A 21,870-nucleotide genomic window follows, 5' to 3' on the forward strand; every position below is an offset into this window, starting at 1 on the left:
CATGCAAGAGTCACCCAGAGGTGGTAAATGCTGGACCACCAGCCCCCTCGGCAATGTAGACATCGCAAGGCGTACAGATGACTCTTTAAATTTTTAATGACTCCCCTGAGAGCCCTTTGCCTCCAGTGAGCCAACCCCCATTGACACTGGGACCTGGTTAGCCCAGGAAGACTCACAGCAAACGCGACTCTGCAGAGGGAATCACAAGAGCACGTCTCAAACCTTCCCCAGACGGAGTGCTTCTGTCCACAACCGTTCATCCACACTCACTTCTCTTCTTCCCCACCCCCATACTCACCCCTCCCTCCAGAGTCTCCATGGAGGCTCTCATGCTCTACTGAGGAGCCCCTGCACCCCCTCCACCAGAACAGAGGCGGCGCGCCAGCGGGGGCCTGGTGAGGACTTGCCATCTCGGTCCGCATCACCCTTTGGCTTCCCACTGATCCTTCGGTGTTAATCAAACCCAGTTCAGAATGAAACTACAGCGTGCTTCTTGTTCTGGTATGAAATGTGCAAAGCACAGACCCTATCATTAACATAAAACTTCCAGAAATAAGGCCACTTTCCAGACAGACTGTATTAATTGCATCAAGCTTCCACAGCTAGGGTGGTCTAATCCACAGTGTCCCATTGGATGGCTCCATGTATAAAAACCAACACAAATGAACACTGGGATATAATTGAAGGAGGAGAACACGATAGATTCTCCTGTTAAACCCTACTATTTACTTACAGGTATTCTTTTATCTTTATTGTCCCTTTAACCCATGCCAAGAAACCCCAGACTAGTTAAATAACACAGCAAATACAATTTCAGGAGAAAAGTAAATTGAATTTAACTTTACAAGATTGCCCTGTGATTTCAGCATCTACTAATGACTGCAACTGACTCCTTCTATTAAATCCAAACACTTCCACTTCCCCGAGCTGGGATCCTGTGTGTTCTTGCGTGAGACCTTGAACTTCACCGAGCGCACGTACTCATCACGGTAGCTGATGACCATTTGTGGCTCTTAAATATGCAATGAAGTTTCTGGGTTCCTTTCCCACCTCACCACGCTGGTAACATGATCTGAGCCAGCTAAGAGGCTAAAGGCCTTCAAGAATGCAAGCTGCAGATCCCGCCTGATGTAAAATTCCACACAGTGCTGGACACGTCACCATGTCCTGCTGTAAAACCCGTTTTGCACAAGCGTGAGTCACAACCTCTAAGGGGCTCACTCAGCATGAGGCACCGGTCTCAGCACCTGGCATACAGGAGGACCTCATTCGATCCCCAAAGCAATCTCTCAAGGCACGTACTATCATTACCCCCATTTTATAGGTGGGAAAACTGAAGCACAAGGAGGAAATGGCTTGACCAAGGTCACAGGGCCACACGGAAACAGCAGCCTGCAGTCGGGCAGTGGATAGACTCTGTGACGCCTGAAGGTCACGGAGACCCTGGGATGGGGAAAGGTTCAGGGGAGCCAAGGCCCAGAGGTTTTTGAACTGGTCTCTGAATACCCCAGCCCTGCCCCGGGAACCTGTCACATGCCCAGCCATCCACAGCAGCCAGTAACTGAGGCAGATCAATACGATCTGTTTTAGAAGTCAAACGTGCAGCCTCATTTTCAAACATTATGTATATATCATGTGATCTGCACATATGTGTGTATTCACATATATGGTTTTTATTACAGAAGAGGAAACAGGCCCAGAGAGGGAGGCCGGCTCATCCAAGGTCACCAGCCAGGTGGAGGAAGGGCCAAGACCACAGCCCGAGCTTCTGGACTCCACGAGAAGTTCCTACGTGAAATTTCTCAGGGAAAAAACTTCAGTTTCCAAGAATGGCCAGACACAAAGCCCTCCCATTATCTCAGCAGAGTCAAAAAGCACTGAAGAGCCCAAGTCCCTTCTCCCCTCCATGCCCAGCGGGAGGTCTGGGGTCCCGGTCCCAGGAGGCGGGGCCGTCTGGGACGCTGCCAGCCAGAGAGGTCCACAAACATGCAAACCTGTGTGGCTTGCTCCCCCATAAAATCACATCCTTCTATAAATAACTGTGAATGCCTTCGCGGGCATGCAATTAACCCGTGTGAGACACGGTTACTCCGGGGTTTTCCGCATTAATTTGAAGAGATAGGTTCAGTGCATCCTGATCTGAAAAGAGACAAAACAAAGTAAGGACGGTGGCCCCTCTCCGTCTTCACAGAGGACTGCTTCTTCCTAACGGGTTACTGCGAATTTAATGACTCCATTCCAACTACTAATTAAACAGGCACTAAAAACACTTCAGCAAACAGCCCAGTGCCAGGGACAGAAGCCACAAAGGGACAAAACCCTCCGGAACAGGATATTTTCAGGTACTGAAACTGATCGGAAAGTACGGGGGGACATGAGGCAGGCTAATTAACGGGGATCCAACAGTGAAGGAGGACAGCGCTGGAAATCGCAGCCAAGCATGAGAGGCCGAGAGCAGGCCTCCGAGGATGGTTGGGAAGGGTGGTCTCAGAGACCCCAGGTACAGACCCCACCCCGCCTCGCTTCTCCCCCTGGGCACTGACATCCATTTGGGGGCTGCTCACAGACCCTCTAAGCCCTCACAGCATCACGTTCTAAAGTCCAAGAAGGCCTCTGGGCCAGCTGAGCCAATGCCAGACATGAAATAGGTGCTGGGTGAGCAGCCAGGGTCAAATCCCACCTCTGCCCTCCATCCCCTTCCAAGCATCTTCTCTGCAGGTCCCCATTCCCACTCTCCCCATCTCCACTCCTGCAAGGTGCAGGGAGCCCAGACCCGCTGTGCCTGACTCCACCTCAGTTTGCCCAGTGCCTACAGACGAGGTGCCCAAGAAAGGGCTTTCCATAAAAGAACGAATGACTGTGGGCTACGAGAACTCCACATCTCCGAGCCTCACTTTCTCGTCTGTAAAGTGGGAAGAGAGAACCTACCTCCTATAGTCACCATAGGAATTAAATTCAAGCATGGACAGAAAAGGCCCAGTGCAATCCCGCACACAGTAGGCCCTCAACACATGGTCCCTTGAAGGAAAGGGTGGCACTGTGGCTGAGGGCAAGTGTGAGAGGACTGGCCAATCAGTGGGAACACCCCTGGATGCAGGCAGAGGCAGGAGGCTCCAGGGGAAGAGGGAGGCATCTCTACGATAGCCACCCGGCCGCCCTGAGCCCTGGCTTCCCTGTCTGCAGAACAGGGATGCGACAGTTCTCACGCAGCATGGTAGCTTCTGAGCAGAGCCAGAGCCCCAGAGGGTTAAGTGAAGTCCCAGGTGCACCTCTGCCAGGGAAATCATGTTTCTGTACCACAGAACTCGACCGAGCAGTGAGAAACACCGGCTGATCTTTGATAGAGCGACCCCCTGCGTGCTTGCAGGGGCTACAGCACTAATTACAGGAAGCCACGAGAGCAGGGCAACCACCTGGATGGACCAGGCAGCCTCGCACAGCAAGCAGGGATCACAGAGCAGGGATGGGAGCCCCAATCATCCCGGGTGCCCGGGCGGCCCGGGGCAGAGAGCCGGTTTCTTTGCCGGCGGTGCCAACTGCTCCCTGGGCAGTTTGAGTCTAGGCTTTGTGCATTCAACGCATGAGCCCCATACCTATGATGCCACCAGACATCACAGCAGGAGCTGCTGAAGGCTGCAGGCCACCCGACCAGCAGGAAGGCCTAGGGAGCTCTTGCCCCTGGAGCCGGGGCCACCTGTGGCCTTCTGCCGAGCTGTGGCTCCACCAGGGACCATCCCTTGGGACAGCTTCGATGAAAGCAAAACCTATCCAATAAAAATAGTTTTCATTACCCACATCAAGAGAAAACCTACAATGTGCCTGGTGACAAAGCTGAGACAAACGGAATCAGCCCCAGCTCTGCACCCCAGCTCTTCAACGCCCCCAACCCTTCTCTGTTCCTGCCCCTGCCTGGAAACCAGACCTCAGGGCACTCACCACCACCTGTATCTGTGTCAGCGTCCTGGCATTGGGCCCTGAGCAGGAGAGGCTGGGATGGGAGGCCTCTAGTCACAAATTCCAGGGACCTTAGGCCACAGCAGGAGTCTGGGTTGTGTTTGGGAAGAGAGGTGGGGGGTGTTGTGCTGTGGCTGCCTGTCTGCCCACCCATATATTGGGCAGCCACACGGACCCGTAGTGAGGCACACAGTAGGTATGTGCATGGCCCCACCCCACAGGCACCCTACAAGGCTTCATCCTTCCCACAGTCACAGCTGAAAGGCTCCTTCAGAGTGACTTTTTTGTCTCAAAGTTAATAGGCAACACATTCTGGCAAAGAGAAATTCAGCATTTTGGACGGCTCCGGCGATGTGCACAGACGACTAGGGAGTCTTCCCCCAGTGGTGTCTCCAGGGTGGGGGCAGTGACTGGGGTGGGGGCAGGGGGAGAGGAGGGGACAGTAGTGGCGAGGGCAGAAGAAAACCTCAGATGTTAAGTGTTATCCAATTAAGCTTTAGCTAAACAGCCCAAAGAGATGACATTTGGAAGCCGGAGGAATGCATTCTGGGAGTGAGACACTCAGCATGGGCGGAGGCGTCGGGGGACCTCCTGACCGATGGCGGACAGGGGCACGCTGATGTCCTTGAGCACTTCCCCTGTGCGCCCCCCAAAATGCCCTCGGGGTGGGACGGCACATCCTCCCTGGGCCCCCACCTTGCCCAGCCCGCCTGGGTGAGGCAGCCGCCAGCTCTGCCCCGGGCACACCCCGCCATCCCTGGGAGCCCGCCCCCCCGCCACCGCGGCCGTCTGTTACCTGACAACTGACACTGGCATCCAAAGGGAGCCTCCGTCTGACCCTCACCCTGAGTCCCGTCACCCGAGACCGGGCGCGCGCTGCAGCACGGCAGGGGGAAGCAGGGCGGCAGGGCGCCCAGGGTGCGCAGAGGTGGAGTGATCACGGATGAGTGAGGGTGGGAGGAGGCAGCTATGGGGGCCGTCGCTGGCAGCTGGGCAGGCCTGCACGGCCCTGGAGAAAAAACAATAAAAAAGACTGGTCAGTCGGGCCCTGGACCATACAAGGGACCCGGGGCATGGGACAGGGGCCCGGGGCAGAGGGCTGCAGGTCACCCTTCCAGAGCTGGGGGGGGTGGTGGGGGAGGGCGCCCCAGGGTGTCAGGCCCTGCAGGGAAGTGGGTGGGGTGGCCTGAGGGGGTCCTCCTTCCACAGCTGCCAGGTTGGGCTGTCTTGGGACCAGATTCCCATCCCTGGGGGGGGGGGGGCGGTCAAAAGAGGTGGTCAGGGCCCCTGCACCCAGGAAGCCCCCCCCACCCACTATGTGGAGGCTTCTGGAATGTTCTGGAGCTGGCTCCCTTTGGGGATTCGTTCCCCAAAACTTGGGCCACCACCACCCCCTCTAGAGGAGCTGGGAAGCTCCAAGCCACCACCGTTTGCTCTATCAGGATGGGCTGTCTGTACAGGCCTTGGGCACCTCAGTCTACCTCTGAGCACCTGGGCACTGGTTAACTTGTGGCCTGGCAGACGGCCAGCTGGTATGTCTCTCCAGCCCACGGTCCTCCTCAGCAACCTGAGCTTGATCAAGCACAGCGCACAAGCCCCGAGGCCTTTCAGAAGGCTTTGAACGCCCCCCAACCCCCAAGAAAACCCCCGGCACTGCCCAGAACCCCTCCTAACGCCTGGGGCCTGGCTGGGACGCCTCCCCCATCTGACAGCCAGGCCGCAGGGCCAGGAGCTCTCTTGCCTCCTCCGCCCAGCCCCACAGTTCGCCTCAACTCCCCGGCAGGGCCTGCGTTTGATTTGGCCGTTTATCTTAAATGGCTAAGAGACCACCAGGGCAAAAATCTGTGTGAAGCCCTTGCCAAAACCACAAGTGAAGAAGCCCAAATTCCCTGGGTAAATAATTGAGCGGAGAAGCATCAGAGACACAAAAAGAAAACACCAACAAGATGAGGGCAGCTGGGCCCGGGCCGGCTCTGCCAAGGAGGCCACCCGACGCCACTCACCACCCCTCACGGGTCTGCAAGGTGGGGGTCTGCCCACCTCGGGGCCCCCAAGAGGGATCCCTGCACCCAGGGGAGACATGGGGCCTCGCAAGCCCACTTCTGGCCAGGATCCTGTCAGGACCCTCCTGAGTGGGCTTCCCAACAGGCCGGTGGAGGGCCTGGGAGACCCGCTGCACAGACCGGGAAACTGATGACCTGACCACAGAAAACTGCCCCCCACCCCCAGCCCTGGCCCTGGCCACCTGGCTCTGGAACCAATGCTCTTTCACTATGGCATCCGCCTCTACAAATCGTGTCTTACCCAGGACTAGGGGCACCAGGACCTTTGAGAAGACCTGCACGCATCCTTCCAAGAAGCCAAAGCCTCATGGCCTCCTCTGCACCAATGAAGACCTCGTATGAGGCGAGGCTCAGGACCCAGGGCGCTGCTGAGGCCATGCCAGCTCCAGAAGGAAGGACATGGCCAATGACCCCACATAGTTCTGGCCACAGCTTCAGTGCAAGAAGTTGGCACCTTAGACCAGTGTCACCCACCTCCTCCCAGAAGCCTGCCCCAGCCAGTCCTTGCCTAAATCCCTCCCCCAGCACTGGACACGGCACATTTGGCCCTGTGTACATCAACTTGCCTTCACACCATGGAAGGCTCCTGACACCGCCTTGTGCTAAGCACCTACCACACAGGCAGTTCACCACCAATACCTCACTCGTTTGAGAAAACCATCCCCATCCCACAGGGGATGCTGAGGCTCAGGGAGATCTGGGACTTGAACACAGTTGTGTCCCCCAGCCTCCCTCTGGGATGAGCAGGGCACCCCGGGATGCTGAGACGAAAGGCCATGTGGGGTGGAGGGAAGTGGAGGGGGGGAGGGTCCTTGGGCTCAGTTAGGCCACAGAAGGCCGAAAAAGAGTGAATCCAGGCCCCTGGTTCTGAGGAAAACCATGGCACAGCCACCACCATTTATCAGGACTGAGAGAGAGTAGACAGGAGTGCCCAGGAATGCCCAGGTGGAAAGGGAGCAGAATGTGTGTCTCCAAGGTTAGGAGGAAGGACCTAAGGGCAGATCTTTCCAAAAGGAGAGATCAGGTTAGGCTATAGTCTGTAAAAGCAAAGCCATCCTCCAACGCAGGTAGGGGTGAGGGACCAAGCTAAGCTGCCCCCTAGAGGGGCTTCCTCATGCCCCCATTACGAATTCCAACCTCACTGAGGACCACCTGCTCCAGGAGCTGGCTCAATTGGAGGCAGGGGAGGGGGCAGCAAGAGTGAGTGGCTTCTAATCCTGAGCTGCCCACAGAGGACACTCTAGCTGCTCTCAGAAGACCTCTGCCCTGGGGGGTCCTTCCCCAACACACACCCCCCCCCCCCAGCAGCTTAATCCACGAGCACTCTGTCTAAAGGCAGGAGTCCCAAAGCCAGAGCAAAAGCAGAAGGTGATGCTAGAAGCCATCTATTGTGTGACTATAGATATCCAGAGCTGGCAAATCCACAGAGACAGAATGTAGACAAGTGGCTGCCAGGGGCCAGGGCTGGGGTAGTGAAGGCTAATGGGGACAGGGTTTCTTCTGGGAATGACGAATGGTTCTGGAATTAAACAGTGGTAGTGATGTTTGCACAATATCGTGAAAACGCTCAAAACCACTAACTGTACACGTTCAAGTGGTTAAGATGGCCAAGTCCAAGGTGAGGACTGTCTGGCCTCAGCACCAATCAATCCCAGGCCACGTCCCAACTCTTGTCTATCCGCAAGGAAGGAGTGCCTGCAATCAAAAGTGCAGACAGGAAATCCAGAACACACTCGACAGAGCCCTTGAGACCCGGTGACAACAGACCGACATACAGAGGAAGCCCGGAGCTCAGACGCAGCCCTGGAGCAGAGGCCTGGGCCCAATCCCCTCTGCCATTTCCTGGCCACGTGACCCAGGGTGAGTCACTTTCTCAGAGCCCCACCTTCAAAGGAAGGTCAGGACAAGTCTGGCCAGGGCCTGGCTTCCAGTGAACAGTCAACAAACAAACGGCCACCACCATCCATTTATTTTCCACTCTGGAACTTCTCCTGCTCCCTCCCCACGGCCTGCCAGGGAATGTCTGTCCGGTGTTCACTCTAGAAGGCACCTGACCAAGCCCTGCAAGACACTCTTTTAAAAATGGTTTCTTCTGGGGTCTAGGTGGGTTCCCCTCTGGAATTGGAACAGCACCGAGGTATACAGCGGAGGGACACCAAGACGCCATCTCAGCTTTATGCAGGATCCAGGTGGCTTAAAAATAAAACCCTGGCTGGCTCCCCTCCTTATCATGGAAGTTGGCTCTCATTATCAAAAAAGGAAACAATCAACACATGTATCATATCATTTAAGGCCAGCAGCCTTCCCAGGAGGAGGTGTTACAACCTTCCCTCACAAAAGGAGGAAACTGAGGCTCACAGGGGTTAGGATGTTGCTCTATGCATCCTGCACAAAGAGGCACAAACGAAATCCAAAAATAAGATCCCTAAAATGGTTCTTCGGTTCCAAATTAGGGTACGAGGCAGTTTTTCGCCGCATCCATTCTGAGGGTGTCTGTAACCTGTCTCCCTTCTAGAGGGGCCCTGCAGATGTTCCTGCTCTGTCCTCACACATGCGCACTGCCCCGAGAGCACGCCCACACCCACCGGCGTGTAGACACATAAAAAAACGCGCCTGGAAGAGCCCCAGCCTGGTGGTGAGGGGAGCGTGCACCTTTCCGGATGCTGAATCCTCGGGCGCCCCTCCCACGGGGGAGGGGGCTACAGATCCCCAGCCAGCGAGAGGAGCTCTGGTATACACTGTGTGCAGGAGATATATATTTTTCTCCCTACTGGTGCTCTTCAATTGATACATTTTTTAAGCCAAGAACTCCTACTGATAGTGCAAAAATGAGTCATAGATCAAGGAGGGAGACAGACAGGGAGCGAGCGCTTGTGAGCGAGGGCCACTGGCAAGAAAACCTGACAATCCCCGCGCCCCCTCCCCCCATGCCAAGACATTAATTCTCACAAGTCGGAGAAAATTACTATGCATGAATGCAAAAAGCATGATCAGGAGTAATTAACATGGCTTCATATGCAAATTTTATTAATGCAGAAGTACAAAGTCATTATGCAAATGAAACTTACGTCAACTCTCTTGACATATATTCATCTCTGAGGCTCAAGTTTCTCCCTTTTTTATTTATTTATTTAATTCTCTCCCCCACCCTTTTTTCCCGGGTTCTTTTTTTTTTTCTTACAGAGGTGGTGCTGGGGGGGGGGGAGGCGCAGGGGAGAGGTAGTGGTGGTGACCGCTTCAGCAGCAGCAAGCCATGAGGACTGTTTGACAAGTTTGCAAAGTTGTTTTTCAACCAGAGAAATTTATTCTTGCATTGTTGATTTTTTTTTTGGGGGGGGGGGTTGTTGGCAGGTACAAGACAGCTCACAGGAAAAGAGGAAAAAAAATAAAAAAATAAAAAAATAAAAAAATAAAAGCTCTGGGCAGCAGGCAGCCAATCAAAACGCCAGAGCCTGTAATGAGGGCGATTGATGGCTGTTTGGCTTTTACTGCAGGGTAATGAACTAGAATCCAGTCTGAGGAGGGGGGAAAATATGAATATTCATGAGACTGTGCTCCTGCCTTTGATGATTAAAGAAATTTTTAATATTCAAATAAGCGCTTGCCAAGTGATTAACAAAGAACATGCACGCAGAAATATGGAAATGGGAGCCGGGAAAGATTTGAGAGGCGAACAGACTGCTGGAAAGGCAGCCCCAAATTTCATAAACAAGATCGGCAGATAACCCAATTCGCACACGGGCAAATAAAAACATTTCTTTCGGATCGCTTAAATATTTTGCCAGCTACTTTGTCTTAAGGATGATAAAAATGCTATGTATTAAGGGGGGGAGGGAGGGGCAGAGAGAGAGAGAGAGAGGAAGCAGATGAAGTCAGATGCACTGCTCACGCTTAAGAATCTATCCCAATTCTAGCCACCCTCCCCCAACCCCGACGGGAAATCAGGACTCTTTTTCCGGTTTGCTAGAGAGAGAGGATGGAGAGAAGCCAACTCAGACTCGAAAACTCAGTGCTTGAGGTACAGGCCTGCCTGCTTTGGGGCACGGGCCGCGTGACGGTGATGCGGCCTGGGCTGCCACATTGCAATGCATGGTCATTCGGTGCTTCTAGGCTGGCTCAAAGGCCCAAGGATGGTGGACCCAGTGACCTACCTTGGGGGGCAGGAGGCCGTGATTCTCGTGGCCTCCATTCAGGAGAGCTCAGGGCCTCCTCTGGAGTCAGGCCCTGGTCAAAACACAGAAAGAAGGTGGCCACAGGGAATCAAGGGGGCACATCCTGAGAAGCTGCCAGGCCTCAGACTTCTGCCTGGGGCCTGGCCTGGCCATCTTTGGGGCCCCCGAGGAGAGAGCTCCACCGATCCCGCAGGCTTCATTAGCTGTGCGCTAGGGCCGCACGCTCATATTTTAACAGCTCCACCATGGGTTCACATTGAAGCACATAATAACAGTATTAGCTGGTAAAATGATCCTGCAGTTAAAATACATCTAATTAGCAGCCGATGACATCCATTTTGGCAATTTCCTATTTGAAAGAAGTAGAGTGCCACCTTAAATGAAAGAGGCAGTGGGTACTCACCCAACAAGACCTAGCCTTCCCACCATTTGTCTCTCTCTCTCTCTCTCTCTTTCTCTTTGGGAGGAGGAGGGTGGTTCAGACAGCAGGAATAGGGAAAGATTCTAAGCAGCCTTCTTTTGTTACTCAATTTCAGAGCTACATGGGTCTGGGGGAAAAAAATAAATTCCCTCACTCCACAGGTATTATTTCAAGTCTTTTTAATCACTGAGCACAGACCAGAATTGCTTTTCATTTCATTATGAAATACATAATAATAACAACAACAACAACAACACAAAGCAGAAAGGGAATCCAAGCTATATTCGTGAACACCATAAGTCACCATGAAAACCTGCAAGGTCAGGACAGGTCCTCAAGACAAGGCCAAGAGAGCGGGTGGGTGTGCGGCCTGGCTCAGTTCAGAGCGCCAGACCACTTGGGGGATCTAGAAATTCTCGGCAGAGAGCTGCGTCTGCCAAATCCCACCTCCCACTTCTGGATTCCCTTCCTAATTCAGGCAAGTCTGAGCGCCCATCATGGGTCTCAGGTCCTTGCTGCAGTGGGTTTGAGTTTGGGGGTGCACATGTTGGTGCCCTTCAAAAGAGGAGCAACAGAGGGCAAATGAGGTCTCACCAGGGTTTGCGCAGCTGGGTTTAAAGACATCCTTCAGGGCCATCACACAGGGGCCATAAAAACAAAGCTCCAGCCGGGGTTGGGCCTTTTTACTCAGGCTTCATGCTGAAAACAGCAGCCCTTTCATGGGGCTGAAAAGGGAGTGGATTTCTTCTGCAGCAGGCTAGAGGGCCCGCCCGGACCTGGCTGGACCTAGAGAGGGCTACTGCAGGGTGTCAGGCAGCGGGGAGAGGCGGGCCTGCAAGGGGGCCTCCAAGGACATCTCTGGGCTTGAGGCCGGTCCAACTGCCACTTTCCCAATGACCATCTGGAGAACCCCCCACACGCGGTCACAGCCCTTTGTGGCCAACAGGGTGCGGAGAAGGCTTAGCAGCATAGAGGAGGCAAGAAGCATGTCCCTTCCAGCACCCTGAGACAGGCCACCTCCCGCCTCGCGCCTCCCCCTTCGCGCACTCCCGAGATCTGTCACCGTGAATCACCACTCCAACTATTTTTGCTCCCGGCATGCTACACATTTAATGCCTCCCCAAAAAGGGAGAGGCCAGGCAAAGGCAAAGTCGTGCCCCGCTACGACACTACCAAAACCGGTTTTCCTCCCTCCACCAAGGCTTAGCAAGGGAACATCTTCCCTGGCCACTGGAGCCTGCAGGTGGAAGCGGGCACACGGGCCCATCCCAGCACCAGGTCCAAAAGCACCTGTGTCGATGGCTGCCAGCTGCAATTTCCTCAAGATGCCAGCAGCCCAAGGACTCTGGGGCAGCAACCGTGAGCCAAGGATTGGCAGGGTAACATCACAAACTCCAAAACCATCTATGGAAAGGCCCAGTGAAGTAGCATAGGAAATGTCAGGCGCTACTGGGGAGGAGGGATAGTGTCTGAATCACATTCTGCAAACTCTTCAGGGTAAGCTGACCAAGGGCTCGGGGCTGACCATTCCACCCCCTGAGCGGGCACATTCAGGGGAGAACGTGCAGCTTCAACTCTTTTGCTCATAATTCAGGGAAATCCCTGGAGCCCTCACAGCTGCTGGAATGCAAATAAACCGCAATCACTTGTCCTCTGGCCGGGACCTGGAGGCCTAGGCACCAAGGTTTTGGGATGCCCACAGGAAAACAGATAGGAGTCCTCTGGGGTGACACCTCAGCAGCCACGATCCACCAAATTGGGGCCCACGCTCTTGGAATGAGCAGGCCTGGGGACAACAGAAGGTGAAACCATGTGTTTCACCAGTTTAAAAAATGTGTGCATGCACATCTATTATACAAAGATCATACATGTATGCGTGTACACACAGAGATGCAAATATCAGCAACATGGACAAGCTCAAATGTCTCCATGTATACTCCAGAATCTACAGAGGCCAAGGACAAAACAGCAGTTGACAGAGTCTCTGAATCTCGCCAGTGAAAACAGCTGGCCAGTACCTAGCACAGAAATGTCCCCCTTTCCCTGACTCAGATTTTCTGACCAGAAGCTGGACAGCTGCTGCAATCTTCTGCACTTTCTGCCCTAGAACACCATTTATCCAAGATCCTTCAATAATTTTCTATTATGTTGCATCAGGGGCCGCTAAAAGTATACTACACATAACTTCATGAGGCACCCCCTGGACAGCAAGCACAGTCTATAAACTGACATAAAAAGCCGGGTAAGTCACTCCGGATTCCAAACAGGAAGAATTTGGGACTTGGGGTCAGGACCCCATGACCCTTTCCCAGACAGCACTTCATGGTCAGACTCCAATGACTACCTTGGGCAAGCATCTCTCATACACGTCCCCATGGACACCCCCATGGAGTTCATTAGTTTAGAGCTGGCGAGGGGCAGGAATGGACCACAGTCAAGACGGAAGCCACACATCACAGGAGGGAAATACAGCACGAGACAACCCTTCAGATTGGGTGCCTACAGGGAGTTTTAAACTAAGATCACTGGTTTTTCCTTATTTGCCCCCATCAGCATCCACTGTGCCTGACATATGTGGGATGACCTGGAAACACTGAATCCTGACACTTGTTAAAAATCTGGTCCTGTATAGAACATGTTTCAAACTAGTGAGTTCAGAAAGTTGTTGTGGTTTGCAAGCCCCACAAACTCCCAACGCTGGCTTTGGCTCAGCCCCCGATCGCAGAGAGCACGATGTAGTAAATAAAAGGGGGAGGTCAGAACTCTGAGGATCCCAGAGAATTGAGAATGAAAACAACGCAGCACAGCCAACAAAACAAAATCAAGAAAACAGAGTGTCCAGAAAGGAGGTGACAGCCATGACTCATGCCAGAGGCAGCAAGGAAACAGGAGAAGGGTCCCAGGTGCAGATGGAGCTGGGGCTATAGGGGATGTGAGGAGCATCACCCTCTGTCCAGGTGTGACCATAAAATCCCCACCTGCCCAGTAGGGGAACGTGCAACCAAAGGGCCCACGGGATGGGTTTCTTGGTTTAGGGATGGAAAGAAATTTAACTTGGTCAGTAGGTGGTAGAAAGAGAAGGAAGGATAGAACAGAAGGAAGGAAGGAAGGAAGGAAGGAAGGAAGGAAGGAAGGAAGGAAGGAAGGAAGGAAGGAGAAAAGGAAAGAGGGAAGGAGGGAGGGTAGGTAGGAAGGAAAGGAAGAAAAACCAAATTGCAGAAGAGGGGTCACTGATATAGTTTAAATGCATTTTTGGGTTGTAGTTGCACTGCCAGAGTTACATGCAATGGATTGCTACTATTGTAATAAGAAAAAAAAAAAAATCCAGCTCTCCCCTGGCTTTTGTAGTTGACGGAGTCTTTTTTTTCCCCCTTTTTCATTCTTTTTACCTCCTACTAATGGACATCCAGAACACTGAGGTGCGTTGCTTCGCATCACGTAAGAACAAAATCTTTCTGTGGCCTCTTTATGTTCCCAAGCCAAGTCTGAAATGTCACTGACTAAAACACTGAGCAGGCCTGTAATTACTTTCAACAAAGTAGCTCCTCTACCGGAGTTTCCTGCATGTAGATGGCATGTAATATACATATTGTGAGCCTTCCTTTCAGCATGGGTAGCGTTTGACGGCTACAATCACAAATTTTCTTCTAAGGGCGCAGTTCTGACAGCCACCTTCTTCCGCATTTCTTTGACGTGGGATCCATTTTCATCTCCTAATGCACCGGCGGCGAGGTACAGTGTGTGCACAACAAAATGTGTAAAAATTAACACTTCGCGGGATTAATTGAATAAAGATTGTTAGCACATTAACACGGGGAACATTGCTCCTTCGGATTCAATCTTGCCACGCTCCCGGCGCCGCTGCCACTGAAACAGGGCTTTACATCAGCTGAGGTTTATACCACTATTTAATGTAATTAAAGAAGCCGGTAGCACAGTCCTCCATGGAAATATCATTTCTATTGCAGGGTATTCCCATTAGAAATTGGGGGAAATCATAGCACGCGGACTTTGATTTTGTTGTAATTTTTTTTTTCCCTTGGCTGTCTTTGAAACAGAGCCGATGTGCTGGGCCTCAGCCGGAACCCTCTGCAGAAACCCTGCAAAGACTGCCCGATAAGACAAGCCTAGGCTCCTGGCAGGAGCACTCGGCGTTTGTCATTTTTGTTGTTGTTGTTGTTGTTTTTGAAACTGTTAAGAAAATATTTAAAAAAAAAAAAAAAGGGCTGTCTACTTTTGTCTGTAATTCTCTGCCCAGCAAACAGCACCACATCACGATAATGACTTTTCAGAAACCCCCACCCACCCAAACAACGCTGTGGATAAAGACAAGGGAGGTGTCTCCCTGGCTGCTCTTCTATATAAACAATGATAGCGTGGCTAGGATCCCAACAAGCTTCAAACCCGGATCGGGACTAGAATCTAACTGTAACCTCAGAGGAAGAGCACAGAGCGGCACTGCTCTCAGAAGGCCCCAGAATTGAAACACACCGAACCAACCAGAAGAAAAGAAAATCAACCTCTTTACACCACATCATCCAAAATGGCAGAGAAAATTAAGTCTTGGGGCTGAAGGGAAGGGACCTGACTTAGCTCTCGGGGCCCTGGGCAGCCTCTCCTCCTCTGAAGGCCGCCTCCTGCCCTTGGAACCACCAAGTGCTAACAAAAGTGAGACCCATCTCTAAACCTGCTCAACGCGTGTCCCTGTGCCATGGGGATGCCTGTGTGGGGCTTGTGTGGGGGTTGGTTGTTTTTTTTTCTTCCCTAAGTGCATTTTAATACTCTTATTCTACATCCTAATTTCTTTGCGGGGGGGTGGGGGGGGAAGAAGGGAAAAAAAAAAAAACATCAGTGTCACTAAAAAAACGTCACTCTGTTTTGCAAAATCCAGCAGCTTCCTTGGCAGCGAGAGAGGCTGGCTGGCATTATCCTCTCATTTGACAAAACTACTATTTCTGGGCATGTGCTCAAAAACAGGTAGGAAGCAAATGCTGAGAAATAAGGAAGTAAAAACAGGCAACAGATTTTTCACTACCAAGAACGCCAAGCGTAAACACGATTTATTTAGCTGTGTTTAACGCGTCTGTCCTCCACGCAACTAGGAGCCCACTTGGGTTGCAGGGAGGGCGGGGAGGAGGGGACAGGAAGAGGGAGCAGGGGGACGACAACGGGGACAGAGAGAAGAGGCGGGCGGCTCCGCACAAGGACTTCCTGAACGGTTCCGCTCAGTCTTAGGAGAACAAGAATCTTCTGCCCCAAAATACACGCAGGTGTCAAAAGAAGGCAACGCTAATCTGCCGGTTAATTAACAAGCCGCCACTAACAAAGATAGGAGACCCAGCTCACGCCAAAGATATTTCCACGGGCGTCGCACGATCTCAGTGCCCACTTCTCTTGGCTTTTTGCAAACCCTGGGGGCTGGGGGCTGAGGCGGGCACCCAGGCCCCTCAGGTTGGGGGGGGTCCAATCTTCCAAGCGCAGACACGGTTGGGGGGGGGGAGGATCACTGCCCTCCCTGCCCATCCTCACAAGGCCACGTGGAACTGACGGAGCTCTGTATTCAATTAAGGAGCACCAGACAGCTTCTGGCTCCTTGCCGGCACCGACGCAGGCTATGGGTATCTGCTGTGCCCCCGCCCCACCCCGGGCTCTGATGCCAGGGAACAAGGACTCTATCAAGTCCCCCGTGGAGAAGGCAGAGTGCCACGCTCCCCCAGCCCCACCCCCACCCCCAAACTCAAGCCTGAGGTTCTGGCCCTGCCGGGGCGAACCGACCAAATATATAAAGCAAGCATCTGTATTTGCTAACGAGCAAGACTTAAACGGGAGGTTTCGGGCCCTGCCAGAGGTTATTCCTTTTAAAAACCTAATTCAGGTTCACTCAGCATTGACTAGGGAAAAAAAAAAAAACATGAACCAAGGCTCATCAAAAGAAAAACAACACAAAAGTAAGATGGAGTCCCAAAAGGCCAGTTGGGGCCTCCCATTTCCCCAGTGAAGGGGCCATTTCAGAGCAGCCAGCTGTGCGTTCTGGGGGTGTAAATGCCCATTTTTGTTAGCTTTAAGAGGTGGCGGCCAAAAAGGGGGAGAATTTCCTCACCAGCATGCACGGGGTTCCTTCCTCATCAGCAGCCAACAAGACTGTGCACTTAAAGGCGGCCTGCTGTATGCATTCCTTCCCACCCCCCAAGTCTACACCCCCTCTGCCCAACTCCTATGGGGGAGGGGGGGCAGATGCCAAATGTCAGTAAGACACATTTTCTGGTATATTCGGATCAAGAGTGAAGGCAAACCCACTCCATATTAAGATTCAGAATCACGTGATAGTCCCCAGCAATAACGAAGAGCTGGGGTGGTGTGCAGTCTCAGTCCCCCCAAATGAACTGGAAAGAGGGAGAGGTATTTCCTACTGGTCTTAGGTTATGAGATTGAAAATTCAAGTCCTCCTCCTTGGGCTCCCCGCTAAATCCCCTAATTCTCCCCCCTTGCACTGGAAATGACATGCTACACAAGTAGTTATTTGATGCCTCTCCCTTTTGCAAATTAGTCACCCTGCCCCCGTGGACTGAACAATAAGAGTCTATATACTTTTATGACGTCTTTGAAATCAGCAATTACTTCACTCTCATAGAATGGTTTGTTTTCATATCTGGATCGTGGCAGGAGCATAAACAATTGGATATCCCCATTTTATGGATGAAGAAACTGAGACACAGCGGGGGCTGTTTACAAACAAACAGATCAGATAGAGGCTGTGTGAACGCACACCTTGATTGTGGCACTTCAACTAGTGAGGTGACCCCGAAAGCTCCAGCGGCAACAAATACTGATGGGAAGGCTAACCAGGGCTAGGGTGCTAGCTCTGGAAGGCCAGACTTCTAGAAAATCCTATAAGAAAATCTCCATTTCTCGAAGGAATAAAACTGACTGCTTAACCGCCTCCCCGGGATCCCTCTGGATAACAATTCCATTGGTATTCCAACAGGATCCAGCTAACAAAAAGTCTCCACTCCCCGGCAAATCTCCCACACGTGGCTCCTGAACAAAAGCAAGGCAAGTCACCTGTACCTTGCAGACCAGTGGCAGGGAATACTGCACCACAAAGCAGCCTCACCCTGGGTGAGTGTCCCCTCAAGGCAGGAGAGCACCAGGCAGGGCTACAGAAACCTCTCTTTGAGGCGGATTCTGGACAAGAAACTTCCATCACTCTGCCCCAAGCCTTAACCTGAAACTAGAGGGAGAAATCACCCATAATTTTTATCACTGTTGAGTCGTCAAAATAAAGCAGAGATAAGTTGGCTTCCTCTTTCTCCGTGTCATAGACATTATGTCAGCCAGCCACACAGTTACCTGTCTGTCTTTCAAGCCAAACATGAACAGTTTCCCCCATAAGCACCCTGTTTTCAAAAATCCTAGAATTTATGACAGCCCTCTTCAGGAATTGCTAGGATGGGGCCCCTGAAACACACACACACACACACACACACACACACACATAATTAGTGTTTCATCCATCGGTTCTTTCTGTAAAGGAATCCGGTAACATAAATATTAATCAAACATGAGAATCTGCCTTTCCAGTCTTGGACCATTATGAGTGCCGGATTGTGATCTTTACCCGTATTTACAGATATTCAAAGGCAGATTCTATCTTGTTAGAACTGTTATAAATGGACGTCTGAGAAATCAACGAGCAAGTTCGGGCAGATATGAAAACCTTCCTGTCCAGGACTGCCAGCAGCTTTGAGTTCCCAAGTGTTGAATTTGTTACCTTTTCAAAAAAATAAATTGACAAATGCCTTCAGATTCCTCCAGAAGAAAAGCTAGCCGCTCATAGTTCGGGTTAGCTAAATCTGAGATTTTCTTAAGATCAACTCTCACTCTAAATGCCATGAAAGCATTGTTTACAAAATACTTTAGCCTCTGATAGCACAGAAAGTGCAATATTCTGTTATGATTTGGGTCAGCCCAAATCATAAATAAATATGTATATATATACACATTTTTAAAATTACCTTGACTCTTGTTACAGCAAACACATTCTGTGTGCTTCAGACCTATTTCTGAATAATGGAAAATAGAGACGTGGCTCCAATTCTAGCCTAGAAAAGCTGTCACAGTGAAGGTAAACTTTTAATCTCCTATAGGCAAACAGCATACATTTTTATTTCTGGAGTAACAGCTTTGGGAAAATGTTTGAACATTTTCTTAAGAGCTTTGTGGTAAATACATTGGGCGTCCAACCACTGCTTTTCTGAGTCTTTAAGGGTCTGTTGGAGTGCTTTAAACAATTGGAGGCCAATTTTTGAGAATCAAAAATAAAGAGAGACTCCTAGCAAGGTGACCATTTGCATACAAATTCTCTTTGGGGGGGTTATTGTAAGAGAAGTCGGGCTGGAGGAAGGGCTGACATTAATTCCCTGTAATTCCACGAGGCTTTGTGTCCCACTCTAGTAGAGGGTTCCATTCCCACACAATTGGGAAAACACTTTTGTTCTTGAGTGTTTTAAAATCCCAGCCCCCAGGAATTCCCTCTAGAAAAGCAGGCTCCCTCTCCTCCCTCTCCACCCCCCCCCCCACCACGCCCGGGAGGGGGAAAAGAAAAAAAAAAAAATACCCTACAAAGAAAACCACTTTGGGACGGGACTGTTTGCCCTGGATGGACGCAAAATGCACAAAGGAACTCTTTGAGGCTCCCTCCAAACGGGCCTCACCTGGATCCGGGGAAGTGCCGGGCTCTGTCGGGCCAAGGTGGGCTGATGCCGGGCTCGGTCGGGCGCGACCCTTTCTGAGCGCTCGCGGCGGGTTGGAGAGGGGATCCCCGGGCGCCCCCAGGACCCAAGCCAAACGCCCAGGAAGGGACGCCACCCCAGCGGGGAGCCCCGCCCCTCGCGCGCCGATTCTGAGGATGGGGCCACGGGCGGCTTTCAGGGGTCCTGAAACGCGACTCCCCACGCCCGGGAAGGTCACGAGTGCGGGCGCGCGCCCCGGGGTCGGGCGGGGGAAGGCGGGTGGAGGAGGGGCGGGCCCGAGCGCACAAAGGGGCCCCAGGCCGGCGGGCTCCCCGCCCTTGACCTTGGGTCTCCGCCTCCATCCATCTCCGCCGGCTGCCAGGGAAGGGGGCTGGCCCGGGGCCAAGGGCGAGCTCGCTGGGCTGCTGCGGGGCGGGGGGCGGCGGGGGGGCGGGGGGACACTCGAGGGCGGCAGAACGCTCGGAGGAAACCTGCATTCCAACTGCCCCTGCTCCTTGGGGAGCCGGGTCCCGGGGAGGCCCCGTTTCACTGCCCGCCTTCCGCGCCCCAAAGCAAAAGTTGCAGGAATGCACCGCGGAAGCCCCCTCCCCGGGCTGGCCCGACGACTCGCCCGCTCCCCCGCCCCCTCGGACCCGGCCGAGGCGGGGGAGGGGAGCTGTCACCGGAGGAAGAAAGGAGCGCGCCTCTCCGGCGAGCCCAGACGCGGGCAGGGTCAGCTGCGCCTCCGCCCGCCCCTCGCCGCCCCGCTCGGGCAGCTGGCCCATTAAGTCCCCGAATTATGCATGGGCCTGGAGCCCCCTCGGCCCTCCCGCCCCGGGAAGGCACAACCAGCGTGCGCGGCCCGCCCGGGCCGGGCCAGCAGCAGAGACGTGGCGCAGGGACGCGGAGCCGCGCGCCCCGGGGCGCAGGCTGGAGAGGCCGCGGGCGAGTCGGCGAGGGGACCTGGCGCGCCCCGGGGCCGGGGAGCAGCGCCTGGGAGCCCCCGGCGGGACCGCAGCCGGCGAGGCGGGGGGGGGGGTGGGGGGCGCCGACCGCCGAGGATGCCCCCGGTGCAGTCACCGAGTTGCCGGAGTGTCCGCCTGTTTCCGTGCGGGGTCCGCGGGGTGCGGGCCGCCTCGCGCCCCCGCCCGAGCTCTGCACCGCGCGCCTCGCAAAGGGCCATTGTGCGCCCGGGCTTGCCAGGGAGGGGAGACTTACGGACCCCAACCTCGGAGCCCCCGGGGGCGGAGCCTCAAGTCCCCCGGCGGGCGTGGCGGGAGGAGTTCGGCCCCTGCCCCCTCCCACGTGGGAGGGGATGACTTGCTGGGGGTGGCACCCTCGGGAGGGGTGTGGGGAGGGGGGAGGATGGCGGCCGGGAAGGGGGAGGGTCGCTGGAGATCCGGAGAGGGGGCAAGACTCCTCTTGCACGTTGCAACCGTCGGGGCACACGGGTAGTCGCGGTCGTGGTGAGGCCGGTGGCGCCTGGTTTCATGCGAGCGGGAGAAGTGCAGTCTCAGACTTGGGAGGATTTTGATGTCCATCCCTCCCCCCCTCCTCCAGAGTCTCAGGACGCGGCCTCAACTGGAGACCCTCCTCGCAGTGCACACACGCGCACACACACACACCCTGCCCCGGTCTCGGGTCCCCACAGAACACCGTTTTCTGTATCCGGGACCCCGTGCTCTCGACAGCAGGGCCCCAAGCCCGGAATGTGGAACTTTTTTGCTTGCTGTCCCGGGCTCCGTTTGTTTCTGGAAACGAGTTCCCTCTCTTTTCCTTCCCCTCCAAAAGCAAAGGCCAGGTCAAGAAAATTACATACTTCTTTTTCCCAGCGAATAAAGGCGCCTCCTTTGCAGGGAAAGTTTTACAAGCCAATGATGTCAATGATGCAAGGAGAAGACCACACTGTTTAGGTTTCTTAATTGGCTGGCTTTGAACTCTTGGTGGGAGGGGGAAAGAATCCACTCTGGCTCCCTCGGAGAACTTAGCTTTGTGGGGTCTACCAACCTCAAACCAGTTGCTGGAGTGGGAAGGGGTCATCAGGGGTTTGTCCTGTTTCTCCTTAAGGGAAACAAAGAACCCTGGATGGCTGCTCCACACAGAGCCCAGGACAGGCATTCTCTGGCCCTCAGCCTCAAGGGAGGACACCCCCCCCCCCCAATTCAGCTGCTGCGGGACTGCTCTCTCCAGATGCCAGGATCTGCCCAGAAAAGTCTTTAAAACAGAGCCAGTGCTTTCTCCGCCACTTTCAAGGATTTCTTTGGTACCTGAAGTCAGGAAAGCAGAACTGTGCACTCTGGACCCGGCCAGGTTGGACAGATGTCCTCCCTGGAGCTTCATCACAGCACTGGTGCTGGCGCTGTCAGGTGGCAAGGCTCTATGCATGGGGGTTCATCCTGGGTGGGCGCTGACCCTCACACCTGTTTGCACCTTTGAGTCTGGATTTATCTGCTTGCATCTAGGGCTTTGTCCACACTTGCAACCTGAAGGCATGCAAGCTGTGCAGGTACTCAGCTCCTGGGGGTCAA

The 21,870-nt window shown here is 53.5% G+C and overlaps 1 protein-coding gene across 4 annotated transcripts in view; it reads right to left on the reverse strand.

Moving 5' to 3' along the window:
• The window catches only part of BCL11B (BAF chromatin remodeling complex subunit BCL11B), a 92,628-nt gene that overhangs the window by 46,221 nt on the left and 24,537 nt on the right, over window positions 1-21,870 (reverse strand). For 2 of the 4 annotated variants that reach the window (XM_025443313.3, XM_025443312.3), the window contains exon 3: window positions 4,751-4,963. The exons of the other annotated variants lie outside the window; for them this stretch is intronic. In XM_025443313.3, coding sequence (XP_025299098.3) covers window positions 4,751-4,963 — 213 coding nt within the window. The remainder of the gene's footprint in view (window positions 1-4,750; window positions 4,964-21,870) is intronic. 4 annotated transcript variants of the gene reach the window in all.

The sequence above is a fragment of the Canis lupus genome, chromosome 8, assembly GCF_003254725.2.
Source record: "Canis lupus dingo isolate Sandy chromosome 8, ASM325472v2, whole genome shotgun sequence".
Classification (NCBI taxonomy): Eukaryota; Metazoa; Chordata; class Mammalia; order Carnivora; family Canidae; genus Canis; species Canis lupus.